This window comes from Cyprinus carpio, chromosome A25 (assembly GCF_018340385.1).
Source record: "Cyprinus carpio isolate SPL01 chromosome A25, ASM1834038v1, whole genome shotgun sequence".
Taxonomy (NCBI): Eukaryota; Metazoa; Chordata; class Actinopteri; order Cypriniformes; family Cyprinidae; genus Cyprinus; species Cyprinus carpio.
The window spans coordinates 11,092,425-11,115,678 of NC_056596.1; the positions used below are offsets into that span (position 1 = coordinate 11,092,425).

The 23,254-nt window shown below is 35.7% G+C and overlaps 1 protein-coding gene across 2 annotated transcripts in view; it reads left to right on the plus strand.

Moving 5' to 3' along the window:
* Positions 1-22,634, plus strand: part of LOC109051078 (chemokine-like protein TAFA-5) — a 39,827-nt gene extending 17,193 nt beyond the window's left edge. For both annotated transcript variants that reach the window (XM_042715476.1, XM_042715478.1), the window contains exons 2-4: positions 11,644-11,793; positions 20,350-20,477; positions 21,571-22,634. In XM_042715476.1, the coding sequence (XP_042571410.1) occupies positions 11,644-11,793; positions 20,350-20,477; positions 21,571-21,579 (287 nt within the window). In that variant the 3' untranslated portion in view covers positions 21,580-22,634. The remainder of the gene's footprint in view (positions 1-11,643; positions 11,794-20,349; positions 20,478-21,570) is intronic.
* The last annotated feature ends 620 nt before the right edge of the window (positions 22,635-23,254 follow it).

Below are 23,254 nucleotides of genomic sequence, written 5' to 3' on the forward strand. Positions count from 1 at the left end.
GACTATTATTTTTCACTACGACTCTTATAATACAGCGTAAAGGTGAGTTGGAATTGGATTTTGATTGCCAGCTTTGGCAGATGTCTTTATTTTTAACAAACTGATGAACTTCTAAGTGAAGCGATGCTATCATTAAGTTATGTTTGGAGCTCTTCGTGTGTGTGATATCAGTATAGGTGTAAGGTTGAGAACATGAGAGCAGTCACCCATTATGTGAGCTTGCTTTGAACAGCTTAAAGGTTTGAATTGGCCTGCCGCCATGGCAAACAAAACATGTTGGCCTGGTTGCCACAGTAACTGGGCTTTTAAAGAAAATAATTGGAGAATGCATGGGTTTGCTTCTCACAAAGTGCCAAGGAATAGAGCAGTGACCTCCAGCATAGTGATAGAGAGAACCACAGGAGGCATCTGCCCAAACGCTTTTCATTTCTACATACAGAGACTTAGTGCTGCGTTGGGTGTTTGATATTATAATGCACCAACCTCAGACCTCAGCTCACACTTTATAACATTTCTCCATTTATTTTCTTCTTTAGGCCAGTTTCGTTTATGCTCAGTTTTGAACAGATTGTCCAGTGGCTTTAAAAATAGCACTTCATCAGGACTGATTGTTATAATGAACAAGTAAAATGACTAAGCTAACATGAAGGCCAAATTCACCATATTTACTTTCCAAATACACATTTATGCTGTTATTGTGAATGATTCAGCATTGCATGTTAAGAAAAAAGGTTTTAGCTTTCATTAAAAATAATAACCTGCTTCACCACTGAAACAATTTTCCATTTCGGCTGACATCACTTTTTTACAGTCTTGCTAATAGTGCAATTTCACGCAGGTTAGCATTAATGTGATAAAGACACTTTTCTTTAAGGATGAAATGAAACCTTTTTTCTTTTTAATATTCTGTTTCACTCTGGAATATGTCATATTACATGAGTAAAACTGTTTGATCTATGATAGTTTAAGTTTCTAAAGCTCTTGTTTTAAATAGATTTTTTACTGAGGCTCCATTTTGGGTTTTATTTATTTATTTATTTATTTATGTTGTAGTCTTGAAGTAGTTTATATCACACACACACACACACACACACGCACGCACGCACACACACACACACACACACACACACACACACACACACAAGAAAAAAGCATAAAAAAGAAAATGACATTTAACATTTCTGACTAGTTCAGGTCATGATGACATTGAAAGTGAACAGAAGGAAATACTCAAAAACAAACAAACAAAAACATAAAATAAAACTAATTAAAAAAAGGGTACCACTTTATAATAAGGTTAATTAGTTAACAGTAGTTACCTGTATTAGTTAACATGAACTAAGCATTTATTTATCTTAATGTTAATTTCAGCATTTATTAGTTATCATAAACAATATTTACAACGTTTATTAATCTCAGTTAATGTTAAGGATAACAAAATTGAACAATGAATAACTGTATTTTCATTAACTAACATTAACAAAGATTACTAAATACTGTAACGAATGTATTGCACATTGATTGTTCATGTTAATTAATACATTAATTAATGTTAACAAATGACACCTTATTGTAAAGTGTTACCAAAAATGTATATTCCTTTATAAATATTTTTTTATAAAACATTTTTTTTCTAAATAAATACATTTATTTTTATTTAATAAATAGTTATTTTACAAATAAAATAAATGGACGTTTGTTGCAGCTTGTTTTCATCTCTTAATTCAAACATGAATTTCAGCCAATGATTTATTGAAATAATGAAATGCATTATATTATATACATTTATTGTAGTTTTTTAATAGTTAAAAAGTCATGAGGCTTCTCTAACAACTCTAGACTTTGTGTTGTCTCATATCTGACCTTTCCGCATTTTGTCTTGAATTTGATTTTAATCGGTCTTTCTTTTTCAAGGCTTAGGGTTTTCCACAGTCTCTAAGGAGATTTATAAACAGAGACTTACATTCAACATTTTAAATGTACTTTTTATTGTGAAAGGATGTTCAGTTCAAAGTAAATCTCTTCTGACCAATGAGTTCAGGTCATGACGCCAATAAGAGCGAACAGAAAAGAATGCACAAAAAATAAAATAAAAAAAAACCCATACAAAGCTACCGCTAAGCTTTTCAAACGAACAGTTGGCTACAAAGATTACCATTACTGTGGCCACCTGAACTCCCCAGCAGTTGCTAATTGATGGAAATAGCTTGAAAGAGGATGGATGCCAGACTAAAACCATGGAGTGATTAACAAAGTGGAACACTGTGGATGTGGCAGGCCTATGGAAGGCTTGCGTGTCTAAAAGTGTTCTGCGTAAGTTTTAAGTATTCTAAATAAATTAAATAATTGAAAGCACTCCCATAGGAGTCTGTACCAGCAGACATCTTGCAGTCACACTTTGCAGGGGCTTTTTGGTGTGATTGGACTTAGGAAGCAACAATTTTGGCTGCCTACTGAGCTCAGAGGCCAGCCAGACTGACCTGGCATCAGGTCCAATCTCAGTCTGACTGTCATTACTGACTCTAAAGGAGACCATCGTCTCCCGCCAACCCTCCCTCTGACTACTGCACCAATCTAGACAAGGATAATAGGTGTATAGGGTGACAGGAAGGGATATATACTGCCCAGATAAAGTATCCTTAGCTCTTAAGCAAGTTATTGGCAACTGATATTATGATATAGTAACTGGCTGAATGGTAGGACTTGTCATTAAAAAAAAAAATTACCTAAAATATGATACAGGATGTAAAGTCCTCAATTTCAGGTTGCAATAATTCTGTCTACTCAATATAAAAGCTGTACTCAGTATTTTTATGGCCTTGCCACAGTCTCTAAGGAGGAGGAGTAAGATTTAGAAACAGACTAAAAGGGGTCATATGATGCGATTTAAATTTTTGTGTTACAAGCTCTTGGTGCATAAAGAAGATCTGTAAAGTTGCAAAGACTAACATCTCAAATCCAAAGAGATATTCTTTATAAAAGTTAACGGTCAACCACACCCCCCTGAACGGCTCGTTCTAACACGCCCCCACATCTCTACCTCACTATGTGGGAAGATTTGCATAACGCCACCCAGATGTTCACGCAAAGAAAGAAGGCGTACCTTTTATTCTCGTTGTAGTATTGTTGGCATAGAGGAGAAACAATAATGTACAGTATGTGGAAAACCTTAAACCGCATAAACACATTTCATTACACCAAATACACAAAATAGTGTTCTTTTTAGCAGCATCATATTACCCCTTTAATTTCAAAGTGACTGACTTAGCATTTAAGATATACAATTTATATAGCTGTATGCATAATTTCAATAATAATAAAAAAATGTATTTTATCTATAAATATTTTATTATTTAAATAAATACATAAATTTTATTTTATATACAAAAAAATTATCATATCTATTTATTATGTACATTTATTTAATAAAATACTTTGATTTAATTGTATAGTTATTTTATAAATAAATTACATTTTATATTTAATGTTTTTACTTGTTTTCATTGCTTTTAATTCACCACCTGCATAGATAAATACTTTTATTTTTATTTAATTTTATAAAATAGACGTAATAAATTAAATATATAAAATAAAATATATAAATTCAATAGTTATTTTATAAATGAAATTAAAAAAATGCACATTTGTTATAGTGCTTGTTTTCATCTCGTGAAATTACAACGTGAAATTTTGGACAATGATTTATACTGAACTTGCATTATATTTTTATATTTATAGTTATAATATATATAATGTGATAGTGATAATAAATGGGTATAATATACTGAAAAAGTCATGAGGTCTCTCAAACCATTCTAGACCATTTTATTGTGATGTCTCATATCTGACCTTTCTGTTTTTTTGTCTTGAATTTGACTTTAAGTGGTCTTTCTGTTTCATGATCTTGGGTTTGCAAGGAGATGGAGGCAGATTTGGAAATTATATTCAACATTTTGTCATCAAGTAACTAATATTGCATTCAAGGTATTAAATTTTTTAGTTTCTGCATTACCTGGGAATAAAATCAAGACGTTCTCATTGTTATGCTGTGTACTGTTTAAGCTACAGGAATAGCTTCAATAAAATAATAAAAAAAACAACAAAACAAAATATAAATATTTAAAAATACTTTACTTGAGTTATTTAATAAAATAAATACATTTATTTTTTTAATTTGATAAAATATAATTATTTTTTAAATAATATATTGGTTATTTACTGTAGCTTTTTCATCTTAAGTCACAACATTAAATTTGGACACTGATTTATTAAAATAATGAACTTGCACTGCATTATATACACTTATTTTTTTTTTATGTTTACTAGTTGAATGTCATCAGCTCCCTCTCCCCATTCAAGACTTTATGTTGTCTCATCTGACCTTTCTGTTTTTTGTCTTGAATTTGACTTCCTGGTTTCCTAGGCTAATCTCCAACTCAGACAATGCTGTGTTCAGTATCTTATTATTCTGCAATATCCTAATTGTCTTCTCACAACTCCTGTCTTATCGCGCCTCCGAACATGACATTATTCATATATGCCTTTGTCACTCGTGGTGTTTCCTAATGAAAACATCTTACAGTCAAATGAGGCCAATTGACTCGCATTGCAAGGCAATAAGCGCAGCATAAAGCTTTCGGTTATAGAATTGAACTGAACATTCTTGGCATGAGAATGAAGGCTGATAGCGTCGTGCGGCGCTGGTGGAGTCCAGCATGAGTCCCCTGATGATAGACTCCCTTTTCACTCCATCACTTTTCTGACAGCCTGTAAAGGATAGCTTTTGAATTTCAGATCAGCACAGCCAGCAAGTCTCCATCTCCGAGATGCATGGTTGGCAGCTCTTTCATCCCTAAAACGCATGCACTGGAGTATACAGGAGATCCTGTGGAGTGCGCTCGAAGAGGTCGGAGATGAATCAGACATTTCGCTGTCAGCAGGGCTATTTAAACAGACAGGGAGGGTGTATCATCTATCACTAGCTGCGCTGCTCAACACGTCTAAGCTGCAGCACTTAGAGGCGTTTTAGAACAATGCGAGCAAATCTGAAGCTTATCGGAGCGTTTTGGCCCTGTGACCATTAGCAAAGTGTCGACGCATTCTTGCTGCGTTAATTATGTCATAATGGCTCGTCCTGGGGTGAAACCGCTTTATTAATACCTCTATCTCACATTTAGTTTGTTTAATTGTGTTTTCCTCTAAATTAGCTCAATGTTCTTACACTATAATGGTTGTTTACGCAATGGAGGAAAAGAGGAGGCCGAGGTAAGGTGGCGAGAAACAGCAGAGAAGGCAGTCTCTGGTTTGTCATAAAGCTACAGCAGGTCCGAATGAATGAGTGAGAGATTAAAGGAGGGGCGCTCACAGTCTGCATTCAGTCACTGCAGAGCGAGGCTTTGCTCTCGGCATGCTGATTAGCCTCCATGAATGGCTCTATGGACTCCTCTCTCTCCAACATCTATCAGAGCCCAGTCATTACGGCCTATTTGGGGCTGAAGTTGGAGATGAATGGTGAAGCTTTTTCCTCCAGCTTTGGAGTGGGGCTCACCTCTAGGGCACCACGGAGAAAGAGAGAGAAGTGCTGGGTGTTGTCAAACATGACAGGACTGGAAAATAATGTTTCTTAGAAAGGGGGAAAAACTGCATTGGATCTGTTTGACAGTTTTGCAAGTTGCTACATTTGCAGTTTTATGTTAATCAGAGATGATCACTACAAGGTTCTTAACACAAATACCATTTTACCCTTTTTATTGTTTATTACATTAAAATTACAGAATTACATTATCACTCAAGTGTTTATGAAAATATCAAAATGTATCTTTAAAAGAAGAAATTCTTGACAGAAAAAAACAAGTTAATTTGAATAGAAGATGGCTATTAAAGAAGTTTAAATATATATTTTTATAAGGTTTCGCAGTTGTGTCACCACCATTAGATTTACATTACTCATTCACATTAACTTTTTTTAAAGAAATTAATACTTTTTAGCAAGAATGCATTAAATTTTATTTCTATTCTATATCTATATATATATATATATATATATATATATATATATATATATATATATATATATATATATATATATATAATATATTCTTTTGAACTTCCTATTTATAATCAACTGTTTTCAATAATAATAAATAAGAAATGTTTATTTAGCAGCAAATTAGCATATAAGCATATTTCATTTTTATGTTCTCTAATGTGTCTGTAATGTTAACTCTGTCACACAAATTATAACAATCATTTGCCTTATTAGTAGCTAGCAACATCAGAAAAACAAAATAGTGCCTGCATTTGATATATGTGTGATGCAAAATATGGTTATTTTGTTATCATTTCTTTTAGACTGTGGTGACAATTTAATAGTAGAAAATCATTTTGAAACGGTTTCTGTATTCGCAATTCATTCTTAACTGTAGATGACAGTAAGATTTGCAAATATTTATTATAAATGAATACACATTTCTTTTTTATATGATGGCCTGACACATTAAATTACAAAAAGCAAAAACATATGTGACCCTGTCTGTGAAATCCAGGCTAAAGTCTCAAAATCTAATTATGAGACAACAAGCATCAAAGCTTGATTTCACCCATTAATTTCACTATGATTTCAATCTTTGACATGGCCTTACTCAGTCAATATTAAAGATCTAAAGGTTATATTTTCACAGAATGTTCTTCCAAAAGAAATCTAAAATGATTCCTCTGTACATAAACTTTTATTTTTCACTTCCATTGTCCCATGTCTGCAGAATCAGAGAGCTTATTTTGAAGAATACATTATTCAATTCAGAGCAACTTTGATAACGAGGAGTTTCCACCCACATCGCCGCTCTCATTTCCTGCCAGTCGCGTTCGCATCATATTCTGTGATGATGTAATGCTGAAGTATCTGGCCTGTCATATCAACGATTCCACTTTATTCAGAGCTTCAGTTCTATTTGGAGTCTTTGAAGAGAGAAAAAGCAGACGTACAGCTATTAGAGCAGACACCAGAGCAATGCCTTCTGATTCTTGTAACTCAGAGGAATGCTGATATTTGATTTTGCAGAGAGAGAGAGAAAGAGCAGGAGAGTGAGAAATGATGTCTGGAGAAGAGGAAAACAGATCGAGAGGGAAAAAAAAAATCAAATCACCCCTTGAAAATGTTCCAATAATCTCTGAAGCGCTCCAGCAACTGAGTTGGCCAAAAATAGATTGAATTGAAAGTTCTCTTGGTATTTTATGACGGGAGATGCTTGCAACAAGTGCCATCTGGAGAACTTGCCTTCAAATTCTTTTGTGTTTATTTAGGCAGTTCTGACAAACTCGCAATATTTCTGTCTCAGTTTCAAATGTAGCTTGAAATATTGGGTGTAATAAAAGGTGATGGGCTTGCTTCGCATCCTGATGAATCGGTGATGGGCTGAGAGCAAGCACTCCATGTGCTTCGGAAAGTTATGGCTTCTTTTCTCTAGCCGCCTGGGGCAAACAGATGTCCAGCTATGCTCATAAATGTAAAAAAAAAAGAAAGAAAAAAGACACAGGCTTTATTTTTTTATTTATGTGTAGAAAACAGATATGCAAACTAAACCAATCTGGCTAGATGTGCTTTTACGTTCAGTACCTCTGCACTGATGCCGCGTCTGTGGAGGTGGAAGCACCATCCATCATTGTTTGTGGTGGAGCTCATGCATGTTTGGTCAGATGAACTGTTTCACACACTGTAGATCAAACTTGAGCTGGATACAAATACAGACATACAGGAAATTTTACATGTCAATAACTTTACCAGCCGCTGTATCAAGCCAAGAAGATGCAATAATCCATCATGTGCTACAGACAAACACTTCATATGTCACTCAAGACTACAATAGATCACAGTGGCTCACAGACTACATACTGCTAATAGTTGCAATACTCAGACACACTTCTCTGATTGGACGCTTTCTTCTGTAGTGAATGTAATTGCCTCTATCTGTAGTGTAGATGGAGTTTAAAGCGTCCATATCACAAGGAATCAAGATTCCTTGATCTTCTGAGATAAAAGTGCTTGAAGAACTATGAAATGTACTGTAACTTGGAGAACTCAAATCTCCTCTGTCAAGAGAGAGAATTTAGTTAGTCGTTTTATTTTATTACTGGGTGTGGATTACAATGTTATGAACATTAGTTTACTTTTACCAATATCCTTGATCATATCAGACTGATTATATCTGTTTATGTGGCATATTTTAGTTTGAACTGTAACTCAAGCCTCCCCAGTCAACAGTTTATTTTATTTTATTTTGATTTGTTATTTTATTTTATTCTATTAAATTTTTGGCTGTGGAGTTTAATATTTAATAATATCTATTATCTTTTTAGTTTGATTTTAGTGTTTAGTTAAACACATTTTTTTGTTTTGTTTTTATTAGTATTTAGGTTTTTTTGATTTTAGTGTTTAGTTTAAAAAATTTTTTTTTTTTGTTTTTTTTAGTTTTTAGGTTTTAGGAAAATGGTAGTGAACAGCTAAATTCTGACTTTTCTGGTAAAAAAAAAAAATGCAAGAACCTCAAGGGATTAAGAAAGAGGGATTGAGAAAAGTGATTTATTAATATTGAATTATTATTTTATTTTTTTTATTTTAAATTAAAATGCAAGAACCTCAAGGGATTAAGAAATTTTTAATAATTACTATAATTATTATTTGCCCTAAGATTTTTTTTTGTTTTGTTTGTTATCATCATCATCATCATCATCATCATCATCATCTATTCTATTTATTATTTAAGGTTGAAATGGTGAAATAGCTTACTGGATGTATGGAAATAACAAAACTAATAATCAGTTCGATTCCTAAGAGAGATAGCTTGTGCACTCACACGCACACTGTTTATGATCAGTGGTAATGGTTAGATTTATATGTTTTTGTCTTGCAGGTAATAACATGACCAGTGACTGACTGCCTGTTGAAAGCTTGGCAATGGATAACCTAATTATATACATAAGTATTTCTTTGTAAGGGGGTTAGGGGTGATGAGGCGTCCTTGTGCTGGATTAATCATCACCTAACATAAGCACTCTCTCCAGGGGTTGTACACTGCTTATCTGTCTGGACTTATTGTGGGGATTGTGGAAGATCTGCAGCCCACCCTGATACATCAAGCTGGTTGTCACCACTAGGACATGATTCACCATCGTAGGTCCATATCCAGCATATTACACTGGCTTGATGAGAGCGTGTATATAGATTCCTGTTTATGCAGGTGCAGGATAATAGAGGAACATTGAACAATGACTGCAGTGTGCAGCTTCAGCAGAACTTGGTCCCCATCAGTCTGCTAACAAGGGTGATGCCTCAGTCTACAATATTAGTAGGGAAACTAATAGCTCAGCACCATAAAAATCCATTTATTTTGTCAAAGCTGTGGGCTAGTTACACATACAGTGCGATGTGGTGCTCATATGGGAGACGCAGGTTCAAATCTGGCCTGCGACATATTCAGATTATTTTTAAATTTTCTGCTTATTTTACATCTTTCTGGTTTCCTTTTCATAAAATGGTTAATAATATTTATTTATTTATTGTACAGCATGTATGACTTGTATCCACAATGTTTACAAAAGTTGCAGTTTGAGGACTCGTTTCTGACATATTGCATAGTGTGACGAGTGGGGCGGGGCCGAGAGCCATGGGAACGGAGCGAGGCCAGTGGAGTTAATGATAATGCACGACACCTGTGCCACTTACCAGGCCTGGTCCTCTCTCATCTTAACTGTCGTCACTCCTCCTTTTATCCTTCCGGAGCTCCTCCATGGGACTCGAGACCAGTGAGTGGCGCAGGTGTCGCGCATTATCATTAACTCCATTGGCCTCACTCCGTTCCCATGGCTCTCGGCCCTGCCCCACTCGTCACATATAGTAGAACACAATACTACTACTACCAGAGGTTCCCTACTCATATATGTTGGATTCCTTAAAGGGACTTAAAGGGACAGTTCACACAAGAATGAAGATTCTGTCATCATTTATTCACCCTCCAGTTGCTCTAAACCTGTACGAGCCTTTCTTTATTCTGCTTAACATATCTGAAGAATGTAGGTAACAAAACAGTTTCTGGTCCCTATTGACTTCCATTGTACTTTTTTCCTGACAGAATTTCATTCTTGGTTGACCATCTCTTTAAGCTTATACACGACTCAAACTCAGAGCAGAAGCAGAGAAGAGACTATGTGACTCGTTTACATTTACTGTGAACTAAGCTGCTTTGAGGCACTGAAAACATCAGATCATGAGCTGCTTGCCTGTAAATAGATGGCTGTATAGCCCTATATATATTTGCTTTTTTATTGATTTATATTTTTTGTGGAATTGAAAACATCAGTATATATATATATAAATACATAAAAACCATTGCTGAGAGGGAATGCAAGAATGTGAGAGTGTAAGACATAAAGCACATTACTTGTTTTAGGTTATTCATTTGGATATACTTTCAGACATTATTAAAGACTTTTAGTAAAATTAGACATTTAAATGTTGATTTGAAGTGTCAGTTATTATTATTACAGTCAAATCTGGACACAGAGAAAGCATTTTGTTAATTAGCTACAGTGTGATCAGTCACATGAAAGTCATCAGAATAAATATTTGCTCAGTGTGACCAGGGCGATATTTTAAAATATAATTGAGCGTGAACAGAGATGGGCTGGGTTGGGAGGTGTATCCTCCTTGAATCTGAAAAAATCTTCATCGCGATCAGCGACTGGTAAATTCAGATTCATGTAGCTTTACTGGCATGGTAAAAAGGCTTTTCAAAGCTCTGACAGAGCTTCAAACCAGTGGTGTTGAGCATAATCAAATTCAGAGGCTACAATAGGCAGCAATAGGACGGCTCTCTGATCCAAAAGTTAATAACATATAAAAACGAAATAATCTTAAGAGTAATTTTATGAACAAATGTGGAAAATTGAAAACGCAAAAAAAAATTCAAGCTGTGTCATCCTAAATTCCAGTGCAGTGAAAGAGCTGTCGGCAGGGGGTGCTGCAGCACCAACAGCACCTCCAGTACCCACGGCTATGTTCTAAAGTGTCAAATTAAGAGGAAAAGACAAGGCCAAAGATGCAAATATTAGCTGGATCTGGCAAAACGGTGCAGGCTGCGCCCACGTTGTCTCTCACAACTCCCTCAAGCAAAGTTCACTCCGCCAGCGTATTGCAGCGACATGTATATTTCTCCATCATTTTCACACCATGGCCACTAAAATTATAACAAACTGTCTAAACTGAATTAGCTTTACATTCAGACATTCATATGAGGTGTTTTAAATGGCAAAGTAGTCAAATTTACAGAGGTCCGGACCTCTGTGACCTCATAGCTGGCTACACCCATGGCAGCAGCATGTACAATTATTTAATAATTTGTGGTCTTATTCTGATTAATCATACAGTCCAAGAACTAAGCCATATTTAGGATCGCATAGAGAAACATGCTAAAAACCATACAGAACATGTAAGCAACCACAAAGCAACACCCTGGCAACCAGCCACATCATTCCAGCCTCGTAGTAGGGAATTTGGCACCACTCACATTTTCTTAAAGACTTGATTGTCATCCTGGTGGTTTTGAAAGCCGAGCTGACATTTCTCTAAACTCTTTGTCCTTCATTCAGGTCAGCTGGCGGCGGGTACATGTGAAATCATGACTCTGGACAGGGACAGCAGTCAGCCAAGGAGGACCATCGCCCGGCAGACGGCCAGGTGTGCCTGCAGGAAGGGCCAGATTGCCGGCACAACCAGAGCCAGTCCAGCATGTGTGGATGGTAAGAATGAGGAGGGGCTGAGGTGGGACTCATCCAGGCTTTGGTGCCACTGCCTCTAAGCCCACCAGAGCATCCATAGCTGGGGCTTTCAGATTCCAGTCTGATCCGTGAGATTACACTGCTCAGTGAGTGTGGCTGAAGTGTCACTCACAGGATTTGGGATGTTGCTGCAGGTTTCATCAGTGCCTGAGGTCACGTGTGCGGAATGTGTTACGAGGTGACGGACGCTGGGGAAATTTAGAGTTGGTGAGATTAGCTCCGAGCTGCCGTGTGTTATTTAAATAGCAAACTTGTGTAAACACAAATGACAAGTGAATCTTGACTATAGGTTTTCATATGAACAAACTTGAGTTTCTGAAATCTTTAAACTCACAAAGCTTCATTTCGAGTCAAACATGACTGAAAGACTTGCGATTCATTAAATGACTCAGATATTTAGTAATCGAGCTAATGGATTCAGTGAGTTCATTAAGTAAAGGATTTGTAAGACTGATTTAGACCAGTACGTTTTTTTTTTTTTATTCCTTAAAAAAACTGACTCATTCGAGTCATTTGTTTATGAATCAGAGTTAATTGCCAAACTTTTGCAAACACAAATAACAAACGAATCTAGCCTACAGGTTGTCATATGAACCAACCTGAGATTCTATCATTTTTAAAGGTACAAAGCTGCATTTTGGGTCCAACATGACTGAAAGAGTTGTGGTTCAGTAAGTGAATCAGATGTTCATTCAGTGAGTCAGATGTTCATATCCACTTTGACAGATTCAATGGGTTAATTAAATGAAGGATTTGTCAGACTGATTTAAACTATTAAGTATTTTTGAGTGATACAAAGGTACTGAACAAATGACAAACTTAAGTTTCTAAAATCTTAAAATACACAAAGTTTCATTTTGCGTTAAACATACAGTAGTAAGTGAATCAGTGTTATTTATCTTAGTGAAGATATTTATTTAATTCTTATTTATTTAAGTTAAGTGAAGTCATAAAAAAAGGTTCTTTTGAGTCACTTGTTCATGAATCAGATTATGTGAGTTTTGCTGTATGTTTGTTTTTGGTATTTAAATACCAAACTTTTCCAAAAAAAGAGTTGTGTTTAAAAGGTCTATTTAAAGATTTGAGAAACAACTTAAACATGCACAACTTCATTTCGAGACAAACATGACTGACATGACTTGCAGTTCAGTGTGTCAGATGTTATTTCATTGAATTAGATGATTCTAACCGCTCTGACAGATTCATTGAGTTCATTAAGTGAAGGGTATGTCAGACTGATTCAAATCTTTTTTTTTTTTTGAGTGATTCATTAAAAGGACTGACTCATTAGACTCATTTGTTCATGTTAATTTCACCTTACGTTTGTTTTTGAATGCAGCTGTGTAGGGACCATAATGGAAATACATAATACATTGTCTTTTTATTTCATTACATTCACTTCAGCTTGCTTTTGTACTGTATCCGAGAAGCAAATGAGAGATTTTTAATTATATTTGCCATTTACAGATTTTGTAAGTACATTTGTTGTGTTCCATTTTTCTTCAATTTAGTTTTAGTTTTACATGGACTGGTTTTCAGCGTGACCTGCACTTATCTTCATGTGGTCATATGTCTTCTTGCCTTCAGTTGTTGCTATGACACCCAAGTAATTTCAAGATATATTTCGTAAGGTAGGAGTTTCTTCGTGGCCAGATGAAAGTAGGTGTTCTTGAGTAATTGCTTTTGAAAGACACAGTCCTCCGTGTTTCTACGACCTTACATCACCTGTAGTGGGCCACACCACATGCCAATCAGTAACACTGGCTGAAGAAATGTTGTAAAAAAGCCAAAATAGCACAGAATCCAATAATCAATAAAGATTACAAACATAAAATGAACAAAAACAGAATGATGCAAGCAGAAAAAAAATGTGCCTCAGTAATTCCTAATTGCAGTTATTGGAAAATCGTCTCATGGCTTACAAACCAAATTGACAATAAAAATCAGTCACTCTATGTTGGCATTTTCTAACAAGACAGCCGGATACAATTTCTCCAGCGGTGCGTGCAGAGGTCTTGAGGCTTTGGCCTTTCAAAAATACAGTTATTTCATAGCAACCAATGGATTCCGCTCTTCAGATATAATTTTAAGGCTTAAAAATAAAATCTCAGTGTATCCAGTTAACAATTAACCCCCTGCATACGATGACAATCTTTTTTTCAGACTCTTGTTTGTCGTTTAACTATGTACCCCACTCTTTTTTAATTTTGTGTAATTTGCTACTGTGAGTGTCTGAAGCTATTAAAGAAATATTGATTTCTTTAGTTGTTTTGTTTCTTTGGATAAAAAGCTTCTGCTGAATATAGCCCGATCTCTTTAAATGAGGCAACACTGCTGTTTTATCTTGTTCTGTGCCCTGTGGCTTTATCTGATAAAAGGCAGACAATCAGACAGGTTTTGATACTGAGAAAGAATAGCCAGCATGTCTGCCATTATTTATTAGTACTAAGACTGGCAGCTTTAGTCTCATGATAGCAGGCACTGAGAAATCATGCACTGCTGATGGAAGGTGAGCAGACTTTTGTGTTCAGCACATTGAAGACAAAACAAGATGACACTGTAGATCACATGAGCCTCAGTGATAAACAAGAGTGTCAGTGGTAAATAGAGAAAAATTGAAAAATAAAAATCTAGTTTAAAACATATAAAAGGTTCATGCAAAGAATGAACCTTTCTTATTTTTTAAGAAAAGAAATTCAAATTTAATCTAAAATGTCGCCTGGTGCAACACCTTCTAACATTTTAAATAAATGAGATGTACACAACTTAATTGTTATTAAAAATTTTTTTTAAATATATTTTCCAAGGTAAAAAGTACCTTTTTCATATATAAATTAATATGAATTATTAATGAAAGAATCTGAATTAAAATATTAGTTTTTGGGGAGTTATGACATTTTACAAACTGAAGTAACCATTAATTGTTATAAAAAGGTCAAATTACCAGTATATTAAGAGCATATTTTTATATATTACACATATCCTACAGATATTAATATTTTTACTCATCAAAATAAATGTTTCTTTTGAACTTTCTATTCATTAAAGAATCTTGGGAAAAAAAAATGTTTCCATAAAAATATTAAGCTGTGTTTACAACATTGATACTAATAATAAATGTTTATTGAGAAAAAAAAAACAGCATATTAGAATGATTTCTGTAGGATCATTTAAGTCTGGCGTAATGATGCTGAAAATTCAGCTTTGCCATCAAAAGAATAAATTACATTTTAACATAAATTCAAATAGAAAACAGTTATTTTAAATTGTAATAATATTTCACAATATTAGCTTTTAGACTGCTTTTTTAAACAAATAAATTCATCTTTGGTGAGTGTAAGAGACTTCTTTGAAAAACATAAAAAAAAAAAAAAAAAATTTAACCAAGCACAAATTTTTGAACAGTAATATATATAAACCTGTAGGCGTAGCACTGTATTATGTATAACATAAAATGAAATGCTTAGACACAGACTGAAAAATGGAAAACACATTCTCTGGCATGAAACCAGGCTGAAATTATGTTTAATTCATGTTCGTAGTATAATAAAATTTTCACTTGTACAAGTACAGTGACAGGTCAGTTCAAACTGCAAATGAGTAGCGAGAAAAGCAGAGCTGCATTTGCTCTGTGGAATCTGTTAAGACGTCTTGGGTAATGACGTCAACATGGCAATTAGAATGAATTTAACATCAAACCAACAGGAAATTAAACCGTCATGAAGTTTTCATGTAGAACAAAATCAAAGTGGCCTGGAAAGATCTGGCATCAATATCGCATCGGTCTGAAAAAGCTAAACGAGAGGCGGCTGCGGCATGTTGGGACACAGAGGGACTACGGATTCTGCCTGGAAGCGGGCGGGAAGTGACAGCAACAGAACCCAATTCCCTCAGCTGGTGGTAGCGGGGAGGTGAGAGCCAACAGCTGGAATATGCCCTGGAATCTATCCGGAAAGTCAAAGGAAGGAGAGCATTTTAACAATTAGACAAGGTGATCGTCGGCCAGGTGTCAGGATAATCAAGTCCCGCTCACAGAGCACCTGCAGTAATTCCATATATTTGACTCCACAATCGAATTCGGAATGTCAGCCAAGGGATTAGTAATGTTTACCTAGTCACACAACCTAGATGGATGTGATAGGTCAGGGCTGACCTCAGACATCCATTCAAAAGCATCTGCTCGTATCACGGGAGTCTATGTGCCAGCATTACAAATGGGATACCAGCTCCCCAAAACATTTGACAACAAAGCCAAGATGTTGCTCGCTTTATATGGGGAATATCACGTCGGGGACACCAAAATCTACAATTGTCGTGTTCAAATTGTTTACATTTAATACAAGTTGCAGTTGCTGGCATGGCTTTATATTTTTGAAAGAACACAAAATATATTTTTATTTGGCTCATCCACTAAATAAATACAGAGACTTGAAGTAAGTGGTCCCACTAGAAACTAATTATATAATGCATCCTCTGTGTTTCCACAATGCTCTAAAATTTAGCATGCCCTGTGATGAAGTGTCTGCAGGTGTGCCCATGATAACACAGTCCCACTAGAAACTAATTATATAATGCATCCTCTGTGTTTCTCCTCTCACAAAGATACCTTTATTTTCCCTGTGATGAAGTGTATGCAGGTGTGCCCATGATAACACAGTTTTCTAGAATCAATTATGGTGGTGAGGACTATCATTGTACCCATATTTGTGCATTTGGTTGTTGAGTATGACTAAAAGTAATAACTTGGCGCAGATGTTTATTCAGTAACCGATAAAACTGATTGAATTCATTTAAAAAAAGGATTCATCGGACTCATTCAAACCAGTGAGTTTATGACAGAGATTTTTTGCACAGATCCAGTGATTTATTCAGTTTGGTTTGGTTTTTATTTTTATATATTTTTTGAGTGTTTTAAACCAGTAACTTGAGACAAATGCATTAAAAGAGCTGGTTCATAAGACTCGTCCATTTGTGAATCCAACTACACTGGTCGTACTGCATGTTTGTTTTTGTGCAATAGAAGCTTCAGCAGCTTTGTGAACAGCAGCACAGACAATACTGGTGTAATGGCATTGTGAGAACGATGGACACAAAACAATTCATTGTTATTCACATCCAATTCATTAGCCAATTTCTAACACCATAAATTCCCCTTACTGATTGCATCACAGTGGGGGGCTTAACATTGAGAACAGAAGGGGCCTGGCTTAGAAACTGTTTGAAATGTAAGCTCATGAATTCATTATAAACAACAACATGTGTTAATTGTAAATCATGGGAATTTCCTCTGTAAGCAGCGCTGATCTGAATACTAGTGTGTGCCATTACTGTCAGTGTTAAACATATAGAATTCTCAAGCTGTGTCCGCTGTAAAAGTGTATGGACAGATGTTTGATGTTCTCGTCTGTGCCAAACGTTTGAGTAATCGCAGTCCGCTGCAATGAGCAGCCCATCTCATTTATTTTCCCAATAAATCTTGAGTCCGGCCTCTACATCGGTCATCAGTCACAGCTAAAGTCTTAACTGGGGCAGGAATGACAGGGCCTTGAGGACTGGAACTACCATTCTTCAGAACATCATGAAGACCCCGTTATAAAAATCGAATTTAGGTTTAAAAACCAAGAATTTGACCATTACAGCACTTGCATGTAGGGTGAGATATCTAATATTCGCAATGACAAAATTAAGCAACATTTAGTTGTTTTTAATGGGCTTTTTATTTGCACATTCATGTAAATGTTTAAATAATGTCGCTGATGTAAAGTTAAAGGCATAGTTCACCCAAAAATGAAAATTCTGTCATCATATTGTTGTTCCAAACCTGTATGAAATTATTTTGTTGAACACAAAATAAGATATTTGAAGAATAATGGTAACAAAACAGTTGACAGTAGCCATTGACTTCCATATATATGGAACTGAAAAAACAAAGAACAAAAAAAAAACAAAAAAACAATGGAAGTCAAAGGCTGTTTGGTTACCAACATTCTTTAAAATATCTTCTTTATAATATTTTCTAATATTCTTTCTTGCATCAATTTAAAAGCAGTGAAGAGTGTCATTTTGTGGGGTCATTTTAATCTAAAGCTTAGCTTACAAAAAAAATAGAAAAATAAAAGTAGTTACACAGAAGAAAGACTTGATGTGCTGCCTTTCCAGCTCTGATATTTCCTTCAGAAAATGTAGTTTTGTATTGAATAATTTTGATTAATGATAAAATATTTGTAAATTGCAGAGCCATAGTTGAAAGGCACATTGAATATTTTACGTGTACAAAAAAAGAATAATGGAGAAATCATTTTGGGTGTGATAATGGAGGTATCCAGTGATCTGTCACAATTTAGATGCCATCTGCAGCAGCAAAGAAAGATGCATGAATATTGAGCAAGAAAATCTTCTCCCAAGAATTGATTGCAGGGATTATTTTGATCTTTGTTTTGCCTTTTTCTAATTTCAAACTGCTAACGTGTGAATACTTCAAATATACAGATTATAATTCAACAGATATGATTTCCAGCATCCAACAATAAGGAGTTAAGCAACAACAAGATGTTTTCATTCAGAATCAGGTACATAAAATCATTATCTGGACAATGTCACATTTTGGTCTCAGTAAACAACTTCCATATTACTTTTGTGCCCCTTTGACCAGAAACTCCAAGTTCAGAGAGTTCTTTGATGTATTGATTCAGAGGCACTTTGTGCACTCTGTCATAGTCTGTTTGGCATCTGTGGAGTGACAATCTCAATGCTCAATAGCAGGAGACGAGGGACAGCTCATTAGAGACAGATTCTGAGAGCTTACTGTGTTGTGCTGACAGGACTCCTTTCGACTGTTGTTTGTGGATTTGTTGACTTTACTTCTTTAAAGTGTTAAAATGTTGATGATCTGTCATGTTTAATGCATCACTGGAGGCTGGAGTGATCCAATGTCCTGCTCTAGACAGGCAGAGAATAAGTTAGAGGTGGGATCTGGGGGGTTTCTGAAATAGCTAAGTATTTTACAGTGAAATAAAGGTTTTGGGGGCATCATTATTACAGTATGTCAACATGACAAATCCCTAATGCAAAAACAGACATTTATAAAATGTAATGGCTTCTAGAGCTTTCCAGCTTTTCATGTCCTTCAGTCGTTACTTTACTTTCTGATCTGACTTGTGGTTTTCCCATAGAGTATTATCAAAAATCTCCTAGACTTGCAATGAAAATATTGGACTGTTATCCAATCTATTTGTTTATACCACCATCCATCGAATTACTCATCTGTCTGTCTATCTATCTATGCCACATAAGGAGACGTAACCTTTTTTTAAATACTATTTTAAGCATTCAACAGTCCTTTGTCAAGACGTTGTCGTTTACTTATTGGGACGGGAAACCAACCAACCCACACCCAACCCCCAATTAATATTTTTAAAAATCTGAAAAAACTACATATAAGACTAGCGTTGAAAAGCATGCTAATCTTAAAACATAGATAAGAGCACCGATGGCTGCAACCTACGTTTTTGTGAATCATGCCTACAGAATGAAGATGTACCAAATTTGCATGAAAGGCTCTTTTATTTGTCGTTATGGCCCAGGGCATAACAGTGAATACTAATGCTGAAGATTAGTAGCGGAAGCTAGTCCCTAGAGTAAATGCTGTGAGGGAAACATTCACTACATAACAAACTACTTTGAGTTTGGAAGGCATCTCTACAACTATTTTTTACCTTTAAGAACGCCTTTTCCTTTGGTGAGAATGACATTTTGGTTCCATTTGTATCTACTTGTTCTCCAAGCACTTTGTTAGCCTTCCTCCACACGTACAAATGCTGCCACCCTGATATTTATGTGCTTTTGCTTTCCTGGGTTATATTTCACTCTGATTATCATTTTCTCTACCTCACAAATATACTCTTTATTTTCCCTCTCTCTCTCTTTCATTTTCTCTGTTTCCCTCCCTTCCTCCCTCCCTTTTATCCCTCCTCTCTCTAAGGGCCAATTGGGGTGTCATGGTATGCAAATTAACATGTAAGGGTGCCCTAGTTATTATAAATAGACATTTATGTTTGATTAAGTGCAAAAACAATCTTACCTCAGGAAAAAAATTCTTAGTGTTGGACCAGCGATCAGTTTCACTAAGAAAAGCTTAGGATATTAGGCCAAGTGCTGGAGCACCTTTCTCTTATTGCTGTTTGCCTTTGTTGCATGAAATGTCCTGATTTTACTATGTCTTGACCTTTCATGCATTAATGTGAATTCGTGTCATATTTTGGTTTTATATTTATTAACTAAACTTGATATTCGTGACATTAATATAATAATGCTAAAATCGTTTTATTTAGACAAATGTCCTCTACTATGTAAAATACTATTCTATCACAATTCTTTTGCACATCAGGTGAACCAATCTATGTTAAGTGGCATGTTTCGGAATGAAATATATGGCCTTATGGAAGTGAAATATGTTGCAAAATATCGTTTCATGTATTTAACTTCTTCTTCGTGTTCATTTTCCTCTTCTTTTCACAGCGCACATTGTCAGGAGTAGACAGTGGTGTGAGATGATGCCTTGTTTGGATGACGAAGGCTGTGACCTATTGGTAAACAGAACAGGCTGGACATGTGCACAGCCAGGAGGCCGAGTGAAAACAACCACAGTAAGTGCCACAAAACAGAACAACTCACGACTTAGACTTGCTTGTCAAAAAGGCTGGTGTCATGACAAATATCTCACCGGATCCCAATAATAATAAAAGTATAAGCATTTCTTTGGAGAACAGTAAATATCACTGTATGTTTCACTTAAAGAGCATAGATTTTTTTTAATTAATAAAAAACTAAAGTTAAATAAAAAAATGTATTTTAATTTAATAAAATGCAATATCAAACAACGATGGCCTGAAATTCTGTAGAAGATTTCTATGATTATGTGTAGAAACTTATAATGTATGTCATGCAAGTTAGCTTGTTAACCACAAGATAACAGACAACACTAAGAATGACAATGTTTTATGTCACTATTTATAGCTTTGGTTATATAAATACGTAGTACATAATTCAAGAGATGTTAATTGCTTTTGTTGCTTAAAGGAATAGTTCACCCAAAAATGAATAGGAATAGTTCATCTACAGGTGTAGTCCCAAAAACATAAGACTTCGGTTAATCTTCGAAACACAAATTAAGATATTTTCAATGAAACTTGAGATTTTTGTCCCTCCTTTAAAAATTCAGGTAACCAAAACATAAAAGATCCAAAAAGGTTATAAATCCATCGTAAAACAAATTCATACTGTATGAATTTGTGCAGTTTAATCCAATTCTTGTGAAGGGATACAGTCACTTTATATGAAGAACAGATTGAATTTAGGTTTTTATACAGATTTATCCAATCTTAATGTGTTTCAAAGCTTAATCAAAGACTTATGGGTTTGGAAAGACATGAGGTGAGTAAATGATGATAGAATTTTCATTTTTCATCTGTTTAATTTAACTACAGTCAAAAAGCTATTAGCTAGAGATTTCTAAATATATGGAATAAAATACCCCTAAAGGTTTCAGTCATCTGTGTCACTGGCATTGAGAGGGCTTTTTCTTAAAACGTAAGAATACAATTGACCTCTCCAATTTGTCTACAGTACATCCTTGGTACGGTTCAACCAGGGAAGGATTTGGGACAACACCAAAACCTCTCAGAACGCATAACTTATCATGTTATATGCCCTTATTAATGTGTTGTTAAATCCCAACAGGTATCCTGACGCCAGTGGGGGACGATTTTCCCAAGAGAGGCACGATGTATGGAAGCACCTCGTCATTCTCCAAAGCTACAGCGGGGCGGGGGAGGGGAGCATTCATCATAGTCCTGTTAGCCCTGTCTGTCAGTCTCTTCATTAGTCCTTCAGTCTCATAAGATAAGGGATGAGGACCTCTTGTCATGACGTTTACATGGACCATGAGGAACGGATCCCCCTATGCTGTCAATCAAAGTTGGACCCGGGCAACGTTTTGTTTGCTGACGCCAAAACTGGCAAATGATTGGATGCAGGATAGTTTGCGACCTGGATTGTGAAACGTGTACGGATCTATTGAAATTTTACAGACCAAAGAAATAAGGGCAAATTTCTGTGGGGAAGGATTTCCAATATGAACACGAATACACACATCAGCTGCTTCAGCTACAAACGCAAGAAAAACACACATACCTGAGCTTTGTAAGGAGTTTTCCCAACCAAGCACATGCATAATGGACAACAAAGACGTTTGCAATGAAACTGTTGACTTTTCGTCGATTGTAGATCTGCTGCCATTGTTGTGAATTGGACTGAAATCAGTCAGGATTTGGAAACGTAGCGAATGTGGCAGGGGATTTGTCAAACCGAACATTATCTACCTGACCTGAAGAGACTAGCGGAGACTTGCGCTTGGGGAGAGACCATCCTATGTATTTTCAGAGTCAAAGTTATATATATATTTAACAGTTTTATATGATGTACCTTTGTAGCGAACCTTATTTAACACTGACAATGTGATCCTATTCATAAAGGGTGAATTGAAAACAGTCATGTCCTGGAAAGTTATTTACGCATTGCTTTCTTCGCAAATGAACATAGGAAGCAAAATAGTGTACTTATGTATTTGTGAGTAAACTTTTGTTTTGTAACAACATTCAACAATATACACACACGTAAAAAGCAACTGTAATCCACCTTGACAAGGTTATATACATCAGTATACAGCTATGGGTAAAATGTGTTTTACCGCAGAGATTGTACACTGGCTAATTCATCTTATAAAAACTGTTTATGTGTCAGTCCTTCTGTGATATCTGTCATATCGAGACGGTCACCCCATTAAGATAATGGCCCTTATGAGATAATGGCCCATCCGCCACAACGAGTGCCGTGTCCTGTGTGGTTTCTCTTAGACCATTACTCTGCCCTTGTTGGCCCCTCTCCTCCTCTCTCAGCGCCGAGCCTGTGGAGGAATGCTGCTGTCAGCCAGGCTTCAAGCTTCATTTAACATCACTAACAGCCTGCATTACACACGGCGTCTCTCAGCTACAGCTGCAGTGCCCCACAATATCACCCCCCTCACGGCCCGGCCCAAAAGTACCCGGAGTGTTTATGAGGGTTTGAAGGAGAATGATGTTGACTTTATTGAGGCTTTTAACAAGATCTTAACAACTTGCATTAATCATTTAATTCAGTTGTATGTGGAAAAAAGTGGCCCTTCATACTTAAACCTGAAGTTAAATATGCTAAGATGCAAAAATACATTCTTCTATTTCAGTTTAATATGCGGAGACAACTATAAGTAAGCCATTTGTAGGCTGATTCCCCTGTGAAGTGTAAACACTGTGACCATGGTGTTTTCAAAACATTTTTCTGTTTGACAGTCCCAACCAGCCTGACATGGCAACAGTGACCAATGGTG